Source organism: Hemiscyllium ocellatum, chromosome 15, assembly GCF_020745735.1.
Source record: "Hemiscyllium ocellatum isolate sHemOce1 chromosome 15, sHemOce1.pat.X.cur, whole genome shotgun sequence".
Taxonomy (NCBI): Eukaryota; Metazoa; Chordata; class Chondrichthyes; order Orectolobiformes; family Hemiscylliidae; genus Hemiscyllium; species Hemiscyllium ocellatum.
Window position 1 is genome coordinate 30080350 of NC_083415.1, and position 25293 is coordinate 30105642.

The 25293-nt window shown below is 39.9% G+C and overlaps 1 protein-coding gene across 2 annotated transcripts in view; it reads left to right on the forward strand.

Moving 5' to 3' along the window:
- LOC132822921 (cadherin-4-like) overlaps positions 1–25293 on the forward strand; it is a 672789-nt gene that overhangs the window by 383107 nt on the left and 264389 nt on the right. The window contains exons 1-2 of one of the 2 annotated variants that reach the window (XM_060836328.1): positions 1740–1870; positions 21583–21812. In XM_060836328.1, coding sequence (XP_060692311.1) covers positions 1798–1870; positions 21583–21812 — 303 coding nt within the window. In that variant the 5' untranslated portion in view covers positions 1740–1797. Of the gene's footprint in view, positions 1–1739; positions 1871–21582; positions 21813–25293 lie in introns of those variants that run through there. The other variant, XM_060836327.1, reaches the window with a different exon arrangement.

Genomic DNA, 25293 nt, shown 5'->3' on the forward strand with positions numbered 1-25293 from the left:
AACACAGGCTAATATACAAAGACATTTTTACTGGCCTGGACTATACGAAGATGTAGTTGAATTTTGCCAGACATGTTAGCTAATTGGAAAACCACATGCAGTAATAAAAACTGCACCTTTAATACCTATTCTAGCATTTGAGGAACCTTTCACAAGAGTCTTGATTGATTGTATAGGTTCCCTACCTCAAACAAAAAGTGGGAGTAAGTATTTATTAACAAAAATGGATATATTGACTAGATTTCCAGAGACAATCCTATCATGCAACATCACAGCTAAAAGAGTTGTCAAAGAATTAATTAAATGTTTTACTCGATACAGATTGCCAGTGGAGATGCAATCAGATCAAGGATCAAACTTCACATCTAAAATATTCAAGGAGGTTATGGATAATTTTGGAATAAAACAATTCAAATCTACTCTGTACCATTCAGAATCGCAGGGAGTGCTACAGTGATGTCATCAAACACTAAAGATCATGTTGAGGGCTTATGGTCAGGAGTTTCCAGATGATTGGGATAAGGGAGTTCTATTTGTATTTTTTGTGATCTGAGATGCACCAAATGAGTCAACCAAATTCAATCCTTTTGAATTAAGTTTTGGGCATGAAGTAAGAGGACCTTTAAAATTGATTAAGGAGAAATTAATAAGTCAGAATTTAGAGACCGCCCATTTGAACTGTGTGTCAAATTTTAGAGAGTGATTAAATAGAGCTGGAGAGTTGGCGAGACAACATTTAAAAGTATCACAGCATACAATGAAACAGGAAGGGGATAAGAAATCACAAATTCGCAATTTTGTAATTGAGGATAAGCAATTGGTGTTACTTCCAGTAACAGGTGAGTCTTTAAAAGCAAGGTTTAGTGGAGCATATCAAATCGAGAAGAAATTGAGTGAAGTGAACTACTTGATAAGGACTTCAGACAGAAAGAAATCTCACAGAGTGTGTCATGGGAATAAGCTCAAAAGGTGTTTTGATAGGGAAGGAAAGCGAGATGAGAAGGTGTCAATGATTACAGCACAGAAGGAAGAACCAAGTTCAGAGGATTCTGATTTGGACATTCTTCAAATCAGATTGGACAATGAGGAAGTTGTCAAAACATTGGGATAAATTATTGAGTTACCTTCCGCAAGTAAATCAAAATGACCTGCAAGAGTTATTACTATCACATGGGAAGATATACAGAAATAAACTGGGAAGTACTAACCTACTTGTGCATGATGTAGATATTGGAGATGCTGTTCCGATTAAGCAACATCCTTATTGGCATAGCTCTCTAATGTTGGCACAGGTTCAGAAGGAGTGTGGATGCACGCTCCAAGATGGATAACCAAAGTGACTTACAGTGACTGGAGCTCACCTATCATCATGGTGCCAAAGCCAGATGGTACCCAACGGTTATGTGTGGACTATCGCAAAGTCAACGCCGTTACAAAGACTGATACATATCGAATTCCACGGTTGGAGGACTGTGTTCAAAAGTGGGATAAGTAACTTACATTGCTAAATTGTACTTGTTCAGAGGCTACTGGCAAGTACATCTGTCAGAGAGATCAAAGGAAATTTTGGCTTTTGTAACACCAAATGGACTATATCAGTTCAAAGTCTTGCCAGTTAGTATGAAAAATGCTCCAGCCACATTTCAGAGACTGACTAGTAAGGTCATTGCTGGATTACCCAACTATGTGGTGTATATTGATGACCTGGTGATTTTTACCACTCATGGAAGGAACATTTACAGCATTTATCAGACTTGTTTGATCAACTTTGCAAGGAAGGCTTGGTGGTAAGCCTGGATGAATGTGAATTTGCCAAAGCCGAAGTCATCTTCCTTGGACATGGACAAATGGCCCCATGGGATGCGAAAATGTAAGTAATTGGGGAATTTCACACACCTTCTATGGGGGGTGTGGGGATCCGCAATGGATTTTTCTGTAAGTTGTGCTGAACTTCAGCAGTGTGGCTGCTCCACTCACCACATTGTTAAAAAGGGCAAGAAGTTTCAGTGGACAGCAGACTGTCAAAAGGCATTTGACAGCCTAAATACTATGTTAACCACAGCCCTAATATTAGCCATACCAGTTGACAGGATGCCTTTCAAGGTGATCACAGCCCATTGACATTTGTGGTAAGATTTAAGGGAAAAAATGAGAGTCTCTTTCAATGGAGCTTGTTGTTGCAGCCATTGTATTTGACAATTGTGCATGTGGCGGGTGGGGAAAACGTGATTGCCAATGGCGTTATCAAGATTCAAAAGAGATACAGAGGCATTCATTGGTGGCGATACCCTGGCCTGAATTTGCATGTGGTTGTGCATGTTTGCATGTTTATAGTTAGTATAGTGTTTGTGTGTATTTAGAGTACAAACCAGGTTTTGAAGGGTTAAAAATGAAGCCATCTTTTGATATTGATGGTTCATTTTTCTTAAGGGGGGAGGTGTCACAAAGCTAGTCCCTTTTTTCTAAAATCTGTTCCTTGGTTCAAGAAGACTACATCCTTGGCTTTTTTCAGAGGGGCAATAAACCAGGCCAGGCTCTGATCAGTCTGGTTTGGTACAGAGATGAAAAGGATTTTGAGAGGCCTTTTGTTTATACATTAACAGATGAGACTTCAGGCCAAAGTGGTCATGTTTTAGAAGTGACCTGTATAATGAAAGGGGAGTGATTGGCTGTTTAGCTGGGCTGAGCAGTTTTAGTTCAGTCTTGAACTGGAAAGTTCAATGGGGAGCTGTGTGGAAACTCTCTCCCTTTTCTGCCCTTCAACTTCAACCTGTAAGTGTATGTTCCATTTTTACTGTTTTTTTTAAAGGTGGTTTGCTTATTGGGACTGTTGAGTGTATTCGGAACAGCATAATTAAGTCTTGTTGGATAGGTTGAGTTCTGTAGGGGTTCTTTATTCTATTCTTTGTGTTCCAATATGTAATTTTGTAGATATATTTTTATCTGTTTTAAAATCTCGAAGTCAACCGAGCTGACTTACTCTGGGTCATTTTCACTATACACTTACCGTAACAAATTGCAAAGTTATAATCTGGGGCTGCCTGCTTAAGAATGTTTTGAGTGATCTGGCTTCATCCATAACACCAATTATACCTCTTTCCCTGCGGTATATACCTATCCCTGCCCATTGCTATTGTAAAAATAACCAAATAATGGTTACTATCGCCAAAGTGCTCACCTACCTCCAAATCAGGTTCATTCCCCAGTACCAAATCCCATATGGCACTGTCCCTTGTTGGCCTGTCTACACACTGTGTCAGAAAACCCTCCTGCACACATTGAACAAAAACTGACCCATCTAAACTACTTGAACTATAGTATTCCCAGTCAACATTGGGAAAGTTCATGACCCTATAACAACAACCCTGTCACTCTTGCTCCGATCAAGAATAATCTTTACTATCCTTTCCTCTACATCCCTGGAACAATTTGGAGACTTATAGAAAATGCCCAACAGGGTGTTTTGCTTTTGCTGTTTCTAACCTCAACCCAAACTACCTCAGTGGATGAGTTCTCAAATATTATTTCAGCTGCTGTAATACTACCTTTGATTAACAATGCCACACCCCCACCTCTTTTACCATCTTCTCTGTTCTAAATCCTGGAATCTGCAACAACCATTCCTGTCCCTGATCCAGCCGTGTCTCTGAAATGGCCCCAACATCGAAATCCCAGGTACCAACCAATGCTGCAAGTTCACTCACCTTCTTCTTCGTACTTGGTATGATGATGCATTCACCCCTTTGAAACTTGCATGTCCTTTTAATTTTGTGCACCTTTAATTTGCTTAGTTTGGGAAGATACATGGTTGTTTGATCACTGTGGTCCCAAATGCCTGTCCTCATGCATTGTAAAATTATCAGTTCACAAGTTTCTGTAAATTGCACTGTCAAATATATGGCAAGTTTTTCTTAAAAAAACTGGCTTATCTAACTAATGACAAACAAAGTGATGTTGGTGCATTTAAAATTAAGAAAGCGCAGCATTAAATCTAACCTCTGAGTTACCCCCATCTTTTTACCTTTTCTTTAGCCATCGACCCCTTGTTGACACATGGTTCTAAGTATATTTGTTATCCTTGAAAATCTAACTCCATTTTCCTACAGAGAGAGCAGGAGGTTCACAAATACAAATCTTTGCAAGCAGAGCAACTTGGTAATGTGACTTGGGATCCTTGGTTTTGTAAACAGAAGCATTGAGACCAAAAGTGAGGGATCACGTCTGGAACTGTCTTGGACTTTGCTGGCTGAGCCATTTAGAAAAAAATGTAATGTTATTTTATAGAGAATGTTAGCCTTGTGTACAAATATTATTTTGAAATCTATAAAACTCTCAATGTTAAAATAAATTTCATACAATAAATTTCACAATGTCTTATTAAAATTCACAAAGTCTTAATGCTCCAGTGTTTGAATTGATTTCTCTTAAAGTTTATTTCACGTACTGTTATTCGCAGTAAATTATTGCACTGTATGTACATGATGCTGATTTTGTTCTGTGATATAATTCATATTTCATTTATCATTGCGATGCAGATAGAATATGCTAAAAGACCATAGCATGTGGATTTCTTTGCTTTATGCTTAGTATTATGTTATGGTATTTGTGTAACTTGAAAGGATGCACCATGCATTGCGTGTGAATTGACAGTAACTAATGTGCTATAAGGAACATAAAAGAAATTTTGTGCAAATGGTTTTGGATCATTATTTAAATATCCAAAAGGTCACCTTAATAGGAGTAGAAATATTTTCATTGCTTTCTTTATTAATGGTATTTATGAAAAGGCAGTATTTCAGTTAAACACTCCCTTGGCATACTGAATATTAGTCTGTGGGTGGCTTCTGGTGTCTTTCATTTTTCTTGCCTTTCTTCTCACTCCCAGCCTGCAGCTCTCATCAGAGCAGAAGGGTCTCTCTGTTCCAGCTGCATTTGGAGCTGACTGTTCTCAATACTGTATTCTTTTGTTTCTCTCTTCCATTTGGAGGCTTGGTTTATAAAGTCTTGTGTCTAATGAAAATAGAATGTCTGTGGGAGTTGAAATAGAAATAATTTCCTTTGCACCACCATCTTTAGACGCACATTTGGGCATCATGTGAACCCCTCTCTGCAGGTGGGTGAGGGCCTCATAAATATTCAATAGTTGGTCCAATGATATCATTCTGACCCTGATGCAAAGTTAACTGGCAGTTGCAATTTTGTTGCTAAAAACAGACATTGCCTGAGAAACTCGGGTACAAGGAGAAGCGGGTAAAAAAGATCATTTTTTTAAAAAAGCAGCTATGTCTCCTTGTAGGCAGAAGTTGAACGAGTGCTTTTCTGGACCATGAAGTCTAAGGTCTCTCCTGCCCTGACCTTTCCCACACCTCCATGATTGCAGCTTTCACCAAACCATTTCTGCAGTTACTGGAAGTGATTTTGTGATGCTCACAATCTTTTTTTCTCTTTATTTTGCCAAAATCTTGCTTTGTCTTTTTTTTATAAGTAATGCAAACACTTTTGGTGCTTGAAACCATTTTGGTCAGGATATTGGCACGGAAACAATGTATAGAGAAGTGATTGCTGAGCCTCTTGCTGTGATATTTGTATCATCGATAGTCACAGGTGAGGTGCTGGAAGACTGGAGGTTGGCTAACGTGGTGCTACTGTTTAAGAAGGGTGGTAAGGATAAGCCAGAGAATTATAGACCAGTGAGCCTGACGTTGGTGGTGGGCAAGTTGTTGGAGAGAATTCTGAGGGATAGGATGTACATGTATTTGGAAAGGCAAGGACTGATTAATATAGTCAACATGGCTTTGTGCATGGGAATCGTGTCTCACAAACTTGATTGAGTTTTTCAAGGAAGTAACAAAGAGGATTGATGAGAGCAGAGTGATAGGTGTGATTTATATGGACTTCAGTAAGGCATTCAACAAGGTTCCCCATGGGACACTAATTATCAAGGTTAGATCTCGTGGAATAAAGGGAGAACTGGCCATTTGGATACAGAACTGGCTCAAAGTTGAAGACAGAGGGTGGTAGTGGAGGGCTGTTTTTCAGACTGGAGGCCTGTGCCCAGTGAAGTGCCACAAAGATTGGTGCTGGGTCCACTACTTTTTGTCATTTACATACATGATTTGGATGACAGCATAAGAGGTATACTTAGTAAGTTTGCAGATGACACCAAAATTGGAGATGTAGTGGAGAGTGAAGAAGGTTACCTCAGATTACAACAGGATCTTGACCAGATGGGCCAATGGGCTGAGAAGTGGCAGTTGGAGTTTAATTCAGATAAATGCGAGGTGCTGCATTTTGGGAAATCAAATCTTAGCAGGACTTATACACTTAATAGTAAGGTCCTAGGGTGTGTTGCTGAACAGAGACCTTGGAGTGCAGGTTCATAGCTCCTTGAAAGTGGAGTCACACGTAGATAGGATAATGAAGAATGTGTTTGCTATGCTTTCCTTTATTGGTCAGAGTATTGAGTACAGGAGTTGGGAGGTCATGTTTCGGCTGTGCAGGACATTGGTTAGGCCACTGTTGGAATATTGCGTGCAATTCTGGTCTCCTTCCTATCGAAAAGATGTTGTGAAACTTGAAAGGGTTCAGAAAAGATTTACAAGGATGTTGCCAGGGTTGGAGGATTTGAGCTGGGGCCGTTTTTCCTGGAGCGTCGGAGGCTGGGGAGTGACCTTACAGAGGTTTACAAAATTATAAGGTGCATGGATAGAGTAAATAGGCAAAGTCTTTTCCCTTGAGTGGGGGAGTCCAGAATTAGAGGGTATAGGTTTAGAATGAGAGGGGAAAGATATAAAAGAGACCTAAGGGGCAACTTCTTCACGCAGAGGGTGGTATGTGTATGGAATGAGCTGCCAGAGGTGTGGTGGAGGCTGGTACAATTGCAACATTTAAGAGGCATTTGGATGGGTATATGAATAGGAAGGGTTTGTAGGGATATGGGCCGTGTGCTGGCAGGTGGGACTAGATTAGTTTGGGATATCTGGTCCACATGGACAGGTTGGACCGAAAGGTCTGTTTCCATGCTGTACATCTCTATGACTCTATGTGTCAACATTTGCAGAGTCAGCAGATTTTGTTGGAAGCCAGCATGCAAAGCTAATTTGGTACCACCAATGCCATTTCTGATCAGTTAATGTCCTCTGAACCACATATTTTCAAGATGTACTCTGTCCACCCCAATCAGTGCTTTTTAATGGGATCATCAACTGCTTTCAGGTTATGATTTGGATGTGCTGGTGTTGGACTGGGGTGTACAAAGTTAAAAATCACACAACGCCAGGTTATAGTCCAACAGGTTGATTTGGAAGCACTAGCTTTTGGAGTTCTGCTCCTTCATCAGGTGGTTGTTGGCATGGATGAGTTGGACCAAAGAGTTTGATCCGTGCTGTATGTCTCTATGACTGTCTAAGATTCTCAGCTCCACAACCACTTGATGAAAGAACAGCGCTCTGAAAGCTAGTGCATCCAATTAAACGTGTTGGACTATACCCTGGTGTTGTGTGATTTTTAACTTTACTTTCAGGTTAGTTATTGCTTGATTTTGTTTTTATTTATGTAGAAGGTTATGATGATTTCTATTGCTGTTTGAAGTTGCTGAAGTCCATGTTTAGTAGTGTAGCACATGCTGAAATTTCAGTTCTGATTTCAAGCCACTTTCCCAAGCAAGTGTGCTGTAGTTTGTAACACCATGTCCTAAACATAGAAGGTGAATGAGTGAATGTTACACAGGGAAGGAGGGTAGCAAAATCCTCTGCAGCTGATTATGTTGAGTCAGAGTTTCAAAGCAACAATTACTTCAGAGGCAAAGAGATACAGTGTATCAAACCTCTCCACCTTACCAATGACATACTGGATACAATGTATATATGTACTGCAGCCCAGACTGCGACGAAAGAACAGGGCGAGAATGGTATGTCAGTAGTAGAAAAGGTGACTGTAGCCTTGAATTTGTGTACACCAGATTCTTTTAGGCAATAGAAAGTGATATGTCCAATGTCTCCCAATTCACTGCCCACAGTGAGATCACTGAGGTTTCTGACAACATTTCATTTTCTTCTGCTGGTCAAGGCCAGACACGGTGAACATGTAGAATTGCAAGGATTGCAGACTTCTCCACAGTGCATGGAACCACAGACTACAAATAGCTCCTGTCCTAAATGTAAATTCTAAATTATATCTCACTTGGAAGGGATTCTATTCCCTGAGCATACACCTGGTATGTGGGCATACAGGTTTGAATCCAGTATCCTGTGAGCAATGGCATTGTCTTTGTTCTGTAACAACAGTTACCATCAGTAGTTGAACTGTCACACTAAACCCAAATCACAGAATCATTATGATACAGAAGGAGGCCATTTGACCCATCGTGTCTGCACTGGCTCTATTACCTCGTAGCAATCTCTTGCTTTTTCTCCATATTCCTGTACAGCATTATTACCGAAATAATCACCCTATGCCTCAACTGAACCTACCTACACCATATTTCTAGGCAGTGCAGTTCATACTCTAACAACTTATTGAGTGAAAAGGTATTTTTCTCCCATTCACCCTTGCTTCATTTAAACATCACTTTCAAAGTATGCCCTCATGTTCTTGTTTCATTTACAGGTAGGTACAGCTTTAACCTATCTTCTCTGTCTAACCCATTTATGATTTTGTAAACCTTCCTCCTCATCCACCTTCTCTCCATGGAGAACAATCCCAATTTCTTCAAGCTACCCTCATAGCTGAAGTTTCTTATTCCCCAAAGCGTTCTAATAAAACACTTTTGCGCTCTAATGATAAAAATGCAGCCTACATTATTATTTTCTTTCTGTCTTCTTGATACTTCAATGATCCATGTGAGGGGACCACCAATGTTTTCAGACCTTTGCTGTTTCTAATATTTGAATATTTAAAAGGCATTGTTGGCCATTTTTTCTAAAATCCATAGTAGATGACCACATGTTTGACTTGATGAAAATTCTGTTGTTGTAGTTTTTGCCCATTCCATTAATCCAGAAAAATCTCTAAATTTTTGTGCTTCCATCTGCACTATTTACAGTGCTGCCTCTCTCTGTGTCATTAGCACAGTAAGATATATGGCCTTCCTTCCATAAAAAGATGGCTGAATAGTTTGTCCCTCAATCATCTGAAGTTTGTAAATCAGAAAAGATTGTTGATTGAAGGAGAATCAGAAGTATGACAGGAGATTAGGAAAGATCTTACCATCATCATTGTCCGCCACCTCCATCCAATGGCTGGTCCAAAAATGAGGAACAGTATCATAGGGTTAGGTAAGATAGCTGTGTCTGTTCTTCATTGGTTAGCTACCATTGCTAGCAATAATGAGCTAACGTGATACTGCAGGATGAAGCGAACCCAGGATAAGAAATAATCTCCACTTGTAGCCAAACTGCCTCCACATGAAGAGATTGTAACTAAATTTTCCCTCTGGATGTGCAAGAGGTACCAGAGGCCCGGAGTCTGTACTTGATGTTATTTGTCTAGATGTGAGGGATACAGTGTTGGTGCTTGATTGTTTATATCCCGGGAAGCCACATTGAGCTATACCAGCTGCTGGAGTGGAGTCTGAAACATAAGGAGTTGTTGGCCATCCTATGTCAGTGGCCATCAAGATGACAGTTGAATTGAACTTTGATGCAATTGGTTCCTTCCAAATATCTACACGGACTGGATATGGAATCTCTCCATCTACCTCTTGTGAATATATCGAGGCTGTTACCAATGCCTTTTGTGCAAGATCACAGAGCTTCATCTCGTTTGCCCATGATGAAGTCAGTGCTGCAGCTCAGGCAGTGGACTTTGGCAATATAGTCTAGATCCACACCACCTAAAGAGTGCTATATATCATAGTGCAGTTGGGTCCAATAATATAAAAGTGTTTTCTTCCATCAATATGTAAATGATGTGAGCTCATCAATCACACATCTTCGCCTGTGCCAGGTACCTTGAGAGTTGTCATGATGCCTATATCCTTGAGAGCTCTGATGTTCCTGCTGTCTTTGAGGAAACAAATCCTTTACTGGAAGTGTAGGGCTACACTCTGCAATCATGGCTGGTGACTTAATTCCATAAATCTCTGTCTTTGCAGAATATGAATACAATGCTATTTTTCAACTAAAGCCATGATGTCGCACGCAGACAATAGACATCCTGATGCTGAGACTCAGGATCAGTTTTGGGGTGTCTTGCAGTACACTCCAGACAATGCACCATATATGCTCTGCAGAACTGGAGCAGACAAAGAGGGACGTGACCCTGTATGTTCCACAAAGACAAGTGTAGCTTCTTTTAGTTTGTTTCCTGTTGCTTTTTGCTGCTGTTAAATAAAATGAACTAGTTTGAAGTGTTTAAACGTATTGTTCTGCGTGATGATCTCACATTAAACAATGATAAGATGCTGGGCTACCTAATGGACATGAGAAAAAGAATAGCTGTGACTTAAGAGAGGGATGTCAAATGGGATATGGTTACGGACAAATAAATAATGACTCAGTACTTAAACAACGATGAACGCAGGCAGGTACGGTTTTAAGTCCAATGAAAAGTCAGTCACAAAACCTATGCATTATGAGAAGAAATAATTTGTCCTTCCTCTCCCACAATGTGCTCAGTACCCTCCTTCCATCCTAACTTTTGTATATACACCAAACCTTTCTTTTAGCTGAGGAGGGGTTAGTGGACCTTAACGTTAACTCTGCTTTCTTTCCACAGATGCTGTCAGATCTGAGTTTTATCAGCAATTTTGATTATCTTCTTTCCCATGTTATGTTTATTAAAATGAGTTATGTTAAATCATAATGCTATAAGATTAGCCATTTTTCTATTTTATTAAATTCCCTTGAAGATGATGACCCCTGTTAGGAATAATTTCAGGGATTCTTTTCACTATATTCCTTTTGTTCAGTATCCTCAAAGTTTGCTAAGCATCATGATCTTTATGTAATTGCCCTTTAACTCCAGCATGAAATCAGAACATGTGGATATTTTAATTGAGCACTATTGCTGTCAATGACATAAGAGTATCCTTGTTTTTCAGAATCAAGGTCAGCTCAGTAGTATATCATATTCATGCACAATTCTATGAATCAGTTGGCATGCCGGTTTCTTGTAAGTCAAGTCTTGTCTGCAGGATCTATCTATAATTTTGGGCAAAGAAAAGTTACCTTCATCCCAAAATAAATCAGATGTCCCTGTTTCTAGTCAAGATCACCCTGGTAGAAAGCAGACCAAAATATTGAGGTGGGGAAGTCCACATCGTTGAAGTAACCAATCATACATAGAAGCTCAAAATGGGGGTAAAATTCCATCAAAAAGAAGGTATATGTAAATTGACAGAAACATTCCTTTTCCGATTGAATCACCTAGTTTGTGCAGTGCATTCAACATGGTCACCACATATCTTTTTGCTTGCCTTCTTGTTCTGGACCAGATTTGGAATACATTAAAATGATGTGTAGGCGATTATCTGAATATTCAAATACTGTTTGAAAGAAAGGCTTGTTTTTCAAGTGAACAATAAAGCATTTTCTGATGTATAGTGTGTGGTTTCCTGCAGTAGGGAAGATCTTTACAGGCAGACAGAAGAAAAACAAATTGTACAATTTAGCTTTTAAAAAATGAAGTTTAAAATTTGGAAATCCCTTGTGGGAAATGCTTTTCACATTCTTTAAAGGATGAAATCAGCAGTAAACATGAACCATAGGAAAACTTGAGATCGGAGTGATTTTTATACGTGTGATTTCTGAATTAGATATAGCAGCGGGCATTTTTTTTAATGCCTAAATGCCAAAATAACACTGATGGAAAGCTGATTGTAGGCAAGATAAATGACGTTTTACCATTGTGAGATGGATAAATTATGGTCTAAACTTAATCAATATTGGACAAGGACATTTCCTTTTCAGCCATTGATATCAACTTTGTGAAAAGCTATTTTTCAAAATAAATTCCTCAGCATCACCAAGGCTAGAATAGATTATATAAAGGGCTTTTCTTCTCCTGCTACATGGCCTGTCTTTATCACATAAAAATGTTACTTTTCTTCTCTAAATTCTTCTTCCTTTGCACATGCATCAAGGGCGCTGCAGTGCTCACAGGAAGGTAATTGGAAGTCAGTACACAGCAGTCCAAGGTCATTGGGTCGGTTTTGAAAGAAGCAGTCAGCCAAAATAGCAAGGCTGGTAGTCTCTTTGTTGACATGTTAAATTAACAAAACAGTAGTGTTTAATTTTAAAGCCTTTTTCACACAAATACTATTTCATTGCCAATAAATAAAATCTCTGCATTTGCAGTTTGGTGGCCAACATGTTTTATCCATTTTCAGAATGCTGAGAGTCAATACCAAAATGCGTTCTGCAGGATCAATCCAATATTAAACATTAAGTTTGAGGACAATCTTCAGGAAAACCGGTAGACTGAAAAGAGAAGGCAAGCTTATTTAAATTTAAACGTTCAGTACATCCTAATGAATATGCATATTAGAATTATTTTGGAGTGTGTTCTGTGCCACAAGCAAAAAGAAACACTTCAATAGAGGTTTGGCAAAATGCAATCTGTACTCAATTGCTGATGGTCAAAGATATTGATAGGAACTCTACCCTGTCTATATCTCTGATGTTATAATGTGTGGATACCTGCAGCTATTGCCAGTGAGAAAGTGAGAGTGCATTATTGCATCACTCAGAAATGTCTCAATATGCATTATATTTAGCTGATTACTTTGAAACATCATAGATTCATAGAAATGCACAGCACAGAAAAAGGCTGTTTGGCCCATCGAGTCAGTACTGGTCAAAAACAATACCCAACTCTTTTAATCCCATTTTCAAACACTTGGTCCATAGTGACAACACTTTTTTTCCTTGCAACCCCTCTCAGCCTCCTTAACTTTAATCTATGCCACAGCCTCTTGGTCCTTTCACCCCACTGAACACTTTGTTTGTTTATTTATTTATGCTTCTGCCTTTATATACTATGTTTTGATTTATTTTTCTGTATTTTAAGATTGTGCCAGAGAGTAGTGACACTATACAACATTTTCTCACTATTTTGAAACAAAATGCACATGACAATAAATAAATCAATCGAGAGGAAAGATTTCTTCCTATCTATGCTCCTCATAGTTTTATACCTCCTGATCATGTCCCCAGGCAGTCTCCTCTGCTCAAGGAAAACAATCCCAGTCTATCCAATGGCTCTTCATAACTAATACTCTCCAGCCCAAATAACATCATAGAAATCCGCTCTGCATCCTTTCTAATGCAATCACATCCTTCCTATAATGTGGATTCCAGAACTGTATAATACTCTAGTTGTGGGCTAACCAACCTTTTATATGGTTCTTACAAAACCTGCTTTTAAATTCTGTGCCTCGGCTGGTTAAGGCAAGTATCCATATGCCTTTCTAAGTACATTTGCGGTTGTAAAGTGGTAAAACACCAAATTATTAATATTATGGAATAGTTTGAGAAGAGAGGAATACATTAGCTCAGTAGTTAACACTGCTGACTGTCAGCACCAGTGACCTGGGTTTGATTCCACCCTCGGGTGACTGTCTGTGTGGCATTTGCATATCCTCCCTGTGGGTTTTCTGTGGGTGCTCTGGTTTTCTCCCACAGTCCAAAGATGTGCAGGTTAGTTGGATTGCCAATACGAAATTGCCCACAGTGTTCAGGGGAGTGTACATTAGGTGAATTAGACATTGGAAATGCAGGGTTACAGGGATAGGATAGAGGCATGAGTCTAGGTGGAATGCTGTTTGGAGAATTAGTGTGCACTTGTTAGGCCGAATTGCTTGTTTCCACACCTTGGGGATTCTATCCTATGAAAGTTTTACTCAAGGGAAATGCTGATATGTTATGGCTTAGCTCCACTCTCCTTTCATTCTGACCAATGCCTCCACTGTTACTTCAAATTTAGCTTTAGTTTGGTGATGGATAGAAAGTGTCAAACATGTGCCATTGTTAAGCAGTACAATGAGGGAACTGATGCAGAAGTGAAGTTTTTTTTAACTCCTTCTTTAATTTCAGAATAAAGAAATGCACCAAAACCAAGTGACTGTGAGCAAAACAATTGCATGGATTTTTTGAGAACTGCTGGTGACAGCAATTTATCTGTGCTGCTATAACATCTGAGGGAGGACAACCAGCATGTAGTAGTGCTGAGAATTGTTGGCGATATTGGTGAGGGGGAGAGAGGTTAGAAAAAGTTGAGAGATCAAAGATTCGTCAAATCCAGACAAGTTCATGGTAGATGTTGGAGAAAGGTATAGGGGATGGAGGATGATTTAGTATGGGTTTTTCTGTTTTTCATACAAGCTCAAACTTGACTTCCATATTTATTTTAAACAACATTTATTGGGAGCATATACGTGATGGCCCAAACTCTGAACTGTAGTAATTTCAATGTTCTAGCAGAACCCTATCACAAAACTATTGATGTTACAATTATGTAATGGAATGCCACAAAGGCTGAGACACATTTTAATTCAACCCTACCCCTCAAGTGGGATAGAGAGCAGAAAAAGCAGGGACAGAGACACAAATAATGTTTCCTCTGTAAAGAGTTCATTCAGTTCTCATGAAAAGGGAGATTCAGGCAGCAGGGAAGACAAGGCATTGGAAGTAATGAAAAATATCAGGAGAAAGAGAGAAGAAATACAGAGTTCAAGGGAAAAACTGGACTGACTCAGGGTGATCCATTAGTGTGTAAAAGAGTTGCATGTATCATACCTACACTAACCTTAAATTGCTCTAAATAGCTGTCTCAGGCTGCGAATTTGTACTGCCATTACAGTATGCTGAAACGCTTATAACTTTTCTACTAATTTCTGGATCGGCTTGTAATAATGTTGACCTTGTGAAAGTACAGCACTGTGGTAAATCTGAATAGGCCTGCCTCTGGAATAGGTGACCTTTTCCTGTCCTTTATCCGATGGATCAATCCTTAAATTAAATTCGGCAAGATGACATAATGAAATGATGCCATTATTTTGTGCACTTCCCCAAGGAATCATGTCAGAGGCATTGATATGGGTGAATTCAGTTGGTGCAATAATGTTAGTACTTTAATAATAAGGCTTATACTTTGAGACACCGTTCTGAACCCAGAAATGACCATTGAGTGTAAGGTTAGACATGATGGCTGGAATAGGGGCATTCATGTTGAGACAGTGTTTCACTAATTGTGATTGTACAGTATGAAGTTTTACATTTTAAAAGTCTGAATTTTTTTAGGAGCAAAGAAAAGCTGGAAATAATAAATAGTTCTCAGGTTTGGAAGTTCTAGGAAAGAAAAAGAAAGGAGTAGGAGATGATGCAACTATTCCTGATTTCAAAACAAGTGTAAGGATGACCAAGTCAGTATTGGTTGATACATTTGGAGTTTAGATAAAATACTAGAGAACGTTCAGGGGCATAATAGCCACAGTAGTATCAATTGAGACCTTGAGATGGAAAACTTGCAGGCTGAAGGGGAGAAAGCAAGACTGCCCTTCAAATGATAAACTTTCCCTCAATCCCATCAAATTGCAAGAGTTTTATTTTGAGCAAACTTTCCAGGTATCAGAGCAATATTTAGCAGGTGAAAGGTTTGAACTTTATAGAGGGATGTTAAACTAAAATGAAAGGCTTGACGTTGGAAGCGGAAGCAATGGATGTTCAAATCTACTGAGATGCAAGCTTCCACACATGTAATTTATCAAAATGGAGCTTCTGAGGTGTTTTTATCCTTGGATTCGTCAGCTATTTGTTCCCCATATAGCAGCTGCTGGTAAAAGCTGAAGGAACTGCAGATGCTGTAAATCAGAAACAAAAACAGAAATTGCTGAAAAAGCTCAGCAGATCTGGCAGCATCTATGGAGAGAATGCAGAGTTGGGCCGAAGGGCCTGTTTCCATACTGTAAGTAATCCAATCTAATAAAAGTTAACAATTCAGGTCAATTAACCCTTCCTCAGAACTCTGGGGCCCATTCTGAGGAAGGTCACCAGACCCGAAAGGTAACTCTGATTTCTCTCCACAAATGCTGCCACACCTACTGAGCTTTTCCAACAACTTCTGCTTTTGTTAGCAACTGCTGGTCCTCTGTTCAAGACATGAGAGAACAGAGAAAAGGGAAATTACTTGGAGCATTTCTGTTAAGTGAAATAATGGGATGACAGGCCTGCAAATCAGCAGTCATGAATCCCTTGACCCAGAAGAGTTTGAGTCTTTTTTCACCTTGTCCTGAAGAAAACCTCATTTTCACTTTGCTGCAGATGGAGACCTTTTCCATTTGAAGGGACACCCTGCTGTCAATGAGGCACACCATCTATGTCACTGTCATCAATCACCCTATGAGACCAAATGAGTTCAGTGAAGCATTTTGAACACTGCACCCATTGCTCTGCTGCTGACATTTTTGGCCATTTCCAATCGTGCTGCTCCTGGTCAGCAGTGTGGGCCACCTGTGACCACTGTCAGGGGTGAGAAATACAACGATAAGCTGGAACAACTTCCAGCATGACCCACAGCAATGATTCTGAAAATGTAGAGGCTGTCCTGGTCCTCACTGCTCACACTCCCCTTGTCCACTTCAGTCGCCATTAAGTGGATGTATAGAATATTGTGTACAGTTCTGGTCGCCCCTTTACAGGAAGGATGTGGAAGCATTGGAAAAGATGCAGAGGAGATTTACCAGGATGTTGCCTGGCCTGGAGGGAAGATTTTATCGGAGTCTACTGCTTGCCCACTTCTATCCTGATCTTCCCAACATGAATTGGATATTAGGAGGTAGCTAGATATATTACTTGGATAAACTACAGAATTGGGCTGAGAGGTGGCAAATGGAGTTCAATGCAGCTAAATGTGAGGTGATGCACTTTGGGAAGAACAACAGGAAGGCAGAGTACTGGCTCAATGGAAAGATTCTTAGTAATGTGGATGTGCAGAGGGATCTTGGAGTCTATGTGCATAGATCCCTGAAAGTTGCCACCCAGGTGGATAGTGCTGTGAAGAAGGCATATGGTGTGTTAGGTTTCATTGGTAGAGGGATTGAGTTCCGGAACTGCAATATCATGCTGCAACTCTACAAAATGCTGGTACGGCTGCACTTGGAATATTGTATATAGTCCTGGTCGCCCCATTACAGGAAGGGTGTGGAAGCTTTGGAAAAGGTGCAGAGGAGATTTAATCGATGTTGCCTGGTCTGGAGGGAAGATCTTATAGGGAAAGCCCAAGAGACTTGGGTCTTTTCTAATTGGAAAGAAGGAGGCTAAGGGGGGGATTTGATAGAGACATACAAGATGATCAGAGGATTAGATAGGGTAGACAGTGAAATACTTTTTCCTAGGATGATGATGTCAGCTTGTATGAGAGGGTACAACTACAAATTGAGGGGTGATAGATTTAAGACAGATGCCAGAGGAAAGTTCTTTACGCAGAGAGTGGTAAGGGTATGGAATGCCCTACCTGCCAATGTAGTTAACACAGCCACTTTAGGGAGATTTCAACAATCCTTAGAAAAGCACATGGATGATTTTGGGATAGTGTAGGAGGACGAGCTGAGAATAGTTCACAGGTCGGCGCAACATCGAGGGTCGAAGGGCCTGTACTGCGCTGCATTGTTCTACGTAGATGACACCCCTTTGTCATCACAAAACGAAACAAGATAGAAGAGACATTTAACATCATCAACAACACCCTCACAGGCATAAAGTTCACTAAGGAGGAAGAAACTGACAACAAACTCGCATTCCTGGGCATCACAGTCGAAAGAACAGACAACGAGAACTACAAACCTGCGTATACAGAAAACCGACAAACACTGACGAAACACTTAACTACACCAGCAACCGTCCCAACACACACAAACGAAGCTGTTTCAGAACACTATTCCAACGAGCCACATCACACTGCAGATGAACTTCAGAAAACAGAGGAGAACCACCTATACAACGTATTCAAGAAGAACGGATATTCAAAAAATACAGTCCGCAGATTCCTCAAGAACAAACCACGACAAGCAGCCCAAACACAGCCAGAAACCCTAACCACCTTACCATACATCAAAGAAGTTTCAGAAATGACAACCAGACTACTAAGACCCCTCGAAATCCTAGTAGCACACGAACCCACCAACACATTCAATGAATGCTAACAAACTTAAAAGACCTAGTACATCCCATGGACAAAACCAACATCGTCTTCAAAATTCCGTGCAAGGACTGCCACAAACACTACGTAGGACAAACAGGATACATGAACATCAGCTAGCCACAACCCTCTCTCCCTCATAGCCCTACTCACGGAGAAAACAAAACCACCATTTCGAGTGGGACAACACATCTATCCTGGCATAGGCTAAGCAAAGACATACCAGAGAATTCCTAGAGGCCTGGCACTCCAACCACAACGCCGTAAACAAACACGTAGATCTAGATACCATCTAACAACTCCTCAGAAAACAAACAGGAAATGATATCACCACAAACCCCAGGAATCCCATCCAGGACAAACATATAAATAGAAAGCAGGAGACGACAGCTTCACTTCACTTGGAGGTTGCCACTGATGATATTACCTAGCCAGGTAATGAAACGTCTGGGTGTCAAACCTACAGCTCAGCAAGCAAACCTACACCCATTGTTCTATGTTCTATGTTCAAGATTTACTGGCACCCAGGAGCATGCATAGTTGCAGCAAAATCTCAGAAAACAAACATTATAATAGTGAATGATGAAGGCAGCGTTTTCAGAAAAAGTGTTAAAATTGGCTATAAACTGTACCTTTGGATGCGCATTTTAAAAAAAATTCGGAGGTGAGCATGCAGGGTCAGAACTTTATCATCAGAGTGGCTGTTGTCATGTTGAAAGGAAGTGAATTAGGATGAACAGAGTTTGAAAGAAACGTTTGGGACACATAGAGCCATAGGGATGTATAGCACAGAAACAGACCCTTTGGTCCAACTTGTCCATGCCAACCAGATATCCCAATCCAATCTAGTCACACCTGCCAGCATCGGGCCCATATCCCATCAAACCCTTCCTATTCAAACACCCATCTCCGATGTCTTTTTAATGTTGCAATTGGACTAACCTCCACCACTTCCTCTGGCAGCTAATTCCATGTGCATACCCCACTCTGCATGAAAAGGTTGCCCCTTCGGTCTCTTTTATATCTTTCCCCTCTCACCCTAAACCTATGTCCTCTAGTTCTGGACTCCCCCGACCCCAGGGAAGAGTATCTATTTATCCTATCCATGCTCCCCATGGTTTTATAGATCTCTATAAGGTCAGCCTCCGACGCTCCAGGGAAAACAGCCCTAGCCTATTCAACTTCTCTCTGTAATTCAAATCCTCCAACCCTGACAACATCCTTGTAAATCTTTTCTGAACCTTCTCAACTTTCACAACATCCTGCCAGTCGGAAAGAGACCAGAATTACATACCATATTCCAAAAGTGACCAAACCAATATTCTGTACAACAACATGACTTCCCAACTCCAATACTCAATACTGTATCCAATAAAGGAAAGCATACCAGACACCTTCTTCACTATCCTAGCAACCTGAGACTCTACTTTCAAGGAGCTATGAACCTGCACTCCAAGGTCTGTTGATTCAGCAACACTTCCTAGGGCAGTACCATTAAGTGTATAAGCCCGGCTCTGATTTAATTTTCCAAAATTCAGCACCTCACATTTATCTGAATTAAACTCCATCAGCCACTTCTCAGCCCATTGACCCATCTAATCAAGATCCTGTTGTAATCTGAAGTAACCTTCTTCGCTGTATACTACACCTCCATTTTGGTGTCATCTGCAATCTTACTAACTATACCTCTTATGCTCACATGCAAATCATTTATATAAATGATGCAAAGTAGTGGACCCAGCATCGATCCTTGTGGCACTCTACTGGTCATGGGCCTCTAGTCTGAAAAACAACCCTCCACCACCACCCTCTGTCTTCTACCTTTGTGCCAGTTCTGTATTCAAATGGTTAATTCTCCATGTATTCCATAAGATCTAACTTTGCTAACCAGTCTCCCATGGGGAACCAGGTAAGGATAGATAGTATATGTGTACAGAACAACCTCGGTTGTCCGAATGTCAATCATCTGAATTTCGGAGTATCAGAACAAAATCTCAAGGTCTCATAAAAATGTTATCCGTTATCGGAGCAATCAGTTATCCAAACAAAATATTCCCTGCCTGTCTTGTTCAGATAATTGAGGTTGTTCTGTAAATAGCAAAAGGCTGAACAGATTTGGGAGGGAGAAAACTTTAAATTGACCATGAGGCTACACATCATAACCTTTAGCTCGATATGAAACACTCCAATATTATGTGATCAATTCTCAGAAATGTTGGTCACAAGTTTACAAAAGTGATCAAAGTGTGAACCACAAAATGACAGAACAAAGCAAATAACTGTGGATGCCTGGAAATCTGAATCAAACCAAAGTTGCTGGAGAAACTCAGCAGGTCTGGCAGCATCTGTGGGGAGAAAGCAGATTAACATTTCAAGTCCAATGATTTGTCTTCAGAAGAAAGGCCACTGGATTCAAAATGTTAATTTTGCTTTCTTTCCAGAGATGCTGCTAGAACTGCTGAGCTTCTCCTGTAATTTCTGTTTTTGTTCCACAACATTCCAAAATTGGCAACCTGAATGCATAATGTTAAACTTCAGCCAATCTTTACTCTTTGCTGGCACAGCGCTGACTGTAATCTCCCTATATCAGTGACTGTTTCAGTGATGTAAATCTGTCAATGTTCAGAAAGCAATAGCCCTTCACTACAACAACAGTGACTGGAGGTCACTTTATTTCATTGTTCAGAGGCTACGTCTTATGTTTCTTATTCGGTTGTTTCCTATGGCTTTGTCTACCAAATCAGTAGAAAATGGTTAAAACCGAACTATTTCAGAGATAAGGCTGCATTTAAGATTCTCCTTCAATCACACGATAAGTAAAGCTATTGTAATGTTAATCCAAAAGAGTCAATTGAAGATGAGAGCCCTGGTAACTCTGATGTTACTTTACATTGAAGGTACAATGTGTGGTGTCTGTAGCTATATGCCTGATTAAAAATGGATTTGTTACTCTCCTTCCTAAGTGTATTTAACATATCAGGTTTAATTAATTTCAGGATAGTGATGCATCCCTTGTCGCACTCATTCATCTTTTGCAATAGAACTTTTAACCAGCAAATGGAAGCATTGACTGGGAGATTTCTTTCATGTAGTTCACACACTTAAATAAGAATGTGAAGACGAAAGGAACTGGGAACTAAAAAACACATTCGGCATTCTTTGCAGGTGAAACATGAGGAATGGCTATTTCCACAAATTGATGACACTCGTAATGAATGTATTCTTTTAAGGAAACTCCTAGCCCAAGTTCTTTTGGGACAGAGATAAAATGCAACAGTTTTCCTGAAAGATTGAATGTACTTCACTAAAGGCTGTCAGATCAGATTTGAAGATTGAAAACATACTGCTTGAAATTAAATGTGTCCAAGTTCTGTTTGATTGTCTGTCTTGTTGGGCGCCCATCACATCACATTTATCTGTTCTTTTTTCTTTCCATCTCTTTTCCAGTGAAATTTGATGACTGTGCTGGGAATCAGGGAATTCAGCTCGAAAGCAGTGACCCTGACTTCAAGGTGGGGACAGATGGCACCTTGTATGCAGCCCACTCAATGCAGATCCCCTCAAAGCAAGTAAAGTTTGCAGTGACTGCTCAGGATGCCAGGGCCCAGGAGAAATGGGAAACAGTGGTCAAGCTGCTTGTAAAAGCACAGGGAAACTCGATGCACAATGTGCAAAAGGTATTAACACCATCTGTTCTGAAGACAATTTTCAAAGAACCTGTTAAAATACTTCAATGTTATATTATGTAAATGATTTTTGATATGGTCTGTTGAATAATACCTTCCAGATGTCAGTTCGGCTAGAGGCTGACTGATATTAAAGGCAGGTTAGCTGTTAGGAGATCTTTACCAGCTGGCAGAGCTGTGTTTTTGCTGAGTGTAGTGGAAGGTGAATGCTAGGTGGTATTTTGTGCACATTGGTTTTCCAGTTGAGTAAATTATTTAAAAAGGCAATACTCAATTAATTTAATATTGTGATATGTCACATTTGTTTGTCCTTAAAATGCTGAAAGATGATGGTTAGCTAAAGCAAGTTTTGAGCTTTGAGCTCTTCCGTTTCATATTTGTATTACATGGTTCCTTTTTTTGTTTTGTGGTTGGAATTCAAAGCATTAAATGTTCTGTATGTTGTATGTTTATACACTGAATTCAGTAAGCTGACCAAGGACCTTCAGAGGGGCAATGCTTTGCTTTTGTGGTGGCATTTGTAAATGAAACCTGATCATCTTGAAAATCGACTGCAGGCTGGCTTCCACTGTCCAGTACAAATTACTTAAATTGTAACGACCAGTGTGCAAGGGGTTTGCCTCAGCTGCTTTAAAACAATCATATTTTGATATTCAATTTCCTAATTCTATCCACCACATTCATGTGCTCCTAACATCAGGTAGAAAGCAGATATACATGTAGCTACAAAAACAAATAGCTTGAAATTTACTTACAGTAAGCATCCAGCATTGCTGTGAAAAATTCAGACAGAATCGATCAAATGGAATCTTGAAAACTCTCAGAAACAGAATAAGCCTACTGTTGGAAAACATGAAGGAATTGAGAATTGTGTAGACCTTTTATGTCTAAAAGGTAAACAGGATTTTGTTCTCTTTCTCTATTTGAAGTGGGTTTTGTGTTGGTAAATTGTACAATAGTTTCCCAGGAATTAGTTGAAAACAATACATGGAGTACAAACTCCTATTTAAAGAGTGCTTGTCAACAGGAACCTTTTGTGCACATTAAAGACATTTGGACGATTGCAGAATCTTTGCAAGGTCTGTGCTGACAAAAGCAGATGTCAACTTCTGATGAAATCAAAAGAAGGATACTGTGGTTAAAAAAAACTACCTTCAAAGCAGACACTCAGGGCAAAAACTACTAGTGATATCTCAGCTTTTATATCTCTTCCCTAGCACATTATAATGCCCAGAATTTGACACGTGTTGATTGAGTTCATCTACATTCTCAAGAGTGATGCACACTGTGAGATCCTTATATAATTCATTGTGATGTTTGGGTTTCTTGTTTTTTGGGGTTAGTAACCTGTTGGTATTATCTGTACCTGAAGTTAATTATTAACTTGTAAGTAATTCTGTTGCCGTGGTGATTTCTTTGAAAACTGCCTTTGAAGTCTGGCTTGAGATTAAATGGGCATGTATGCATGTGACTAATGGATTTGTTTATTTTAGATAGTTTCGTGACCCAGCAAGGTAAATAATGGGGCCTTCAGATTTGTTAGAAACTTCTGAAATTTGACATTTTAAGCTTAAGGAAAACACCCATAACCTTGAGAGGAGCAGCTTTGTTTTCAGTTCTACTTTGAGATTTGTGCTGTCTGTGGAGCTCTTAGAAATAAGATGACTATACAGTTCAGTGTTCCTGAGAAGTGAGGAATACACAGTGAATTATGTTGCCCTAGAGTGAAGAGTTAGTGTTAGCCTCAAACGAGAAATGTTGGTATAAAACCCTAAAGAAGCAGAATAAATTTTATACTCAGTCATATAAGCTATCAAGGAAGAAGCTATCAGCAGTTCCAGTCTCAACATTGAAGTCACAAGTGTCTTAAATCTACCAGGATGTTAGATATAGGGACTCGAGTATGAATATTGTATGAATGATGTTTTAAGTGGTATACAAAGTTCTGTTTCTTTTTCCTAACAATTTATGAATGTGTATTTTGTGTTTAATGAGATTGTACTTTTACTATGTATTTAAAAACATCTTTGAAGTCGAGTTATAAGTAAATGTTGAGATTTATTTTATTTTATCTTCTTTTTTTTTGTTGATAAACTTCTGTTTTACTGCTCGAGCAAAATTTGTGATATTGCATGATTATGTTCAATAAGAGATCACTTTGATTAAACTAAAGCAAATCCAAGTGTGATCTATCGAGTCAGGTACTGTCTGGGATTTCGGCTTAAAACATTGACTCTCCTGATCCTCGGGTGCTGTCTGACCTGCAGTGCTCTTCCAGCTTCACTTTGATTAGATTAGATTACTTATAGTGTGGAAACAGGCCCTTCGGCCCAACAAGTCCACACTGACCTTCCGAAGAGCAACCCAACCAGACCCATTCCCTACATTTACCCCTTCACGGACAATTTAGCATTTGCCAATTCACCTAACCTGCACATCTTTGTGACTGTGGCAAGAAACCAGAGCACTCGAAGGAAACCCACGCAGACATGGGGAGAATGTGCAAACTCCACACAGACAGTTGCCCAAGGTGGGAATTGAACCTGGGTCTCTGGCGCAGTAAGGTAGCAGTGCTAACCACTGTGCCACCATGCCTCTGATTCCCAGCATCTGCAGTCATTACTGTCTCCTATCCATTATCTGGGATCTGACTGGTTTGGTTTTAACATTTAGCTGCGATCATAACACCAGAAGACACCATATTGTTTAAGTTCCTTCTGAAATGGGTTGTACATGGCATTGCAATTGTTCCTTGGTCACAAAAGTCTAAAGAAATTGTTGCATTCAGAGGCAAATTACCTTAACCTTATGCACATTTACATATTTTATTCTCCTTTTTGAAAATAAATAGTATTCACTTTCATTGAGTAGTTTTGCCATCTTAAAAGATCACCTTTAAAAACATTGCAAACTCTGAACAATGCGAGCTGTGGTTAGAAAGTTTGGAGAATCATGTGAGAAGTCAAGTAAAGTCTTCTTTAACATTGACACTGACAAAGCGCATTTTCTAACTAAGTTTTGGATGTCGAATGAGATTCTTGCTAATGCATGGTGGGAGGTCTATTCACCAAAATTATCACTCGCTATTTCACTCATTGGTCTGCATTCTGCAATTCTGCTGCCCACAGGATAGAAGCCAGATGCTTCGAATTCAGGTAGCTGTTTTTCCTTCATGCCTCCATCTTGAGCACAGGCCACCCAATCTCAGGACATGTCGCATGGGCAGCAACCACATACACCACATCCATGTCAGACTCTTGATGGCTCATCTCCAATCCATTTACAATCTACTCTGCACTGCCACGGTGCATCTAACATTCACATTGTAAGAGGAGGGACAGACATCCAGCTCACAGATTGGATCAGGTTGCAGCTCAGGGCTGCTTCATCGCTGTCTTAGCCATCCTTCAGTTTGCACTGATCTGCATGCTTACAGCATCCCTGCCTTGCCTTGTATTTAAACCCTTTGCCC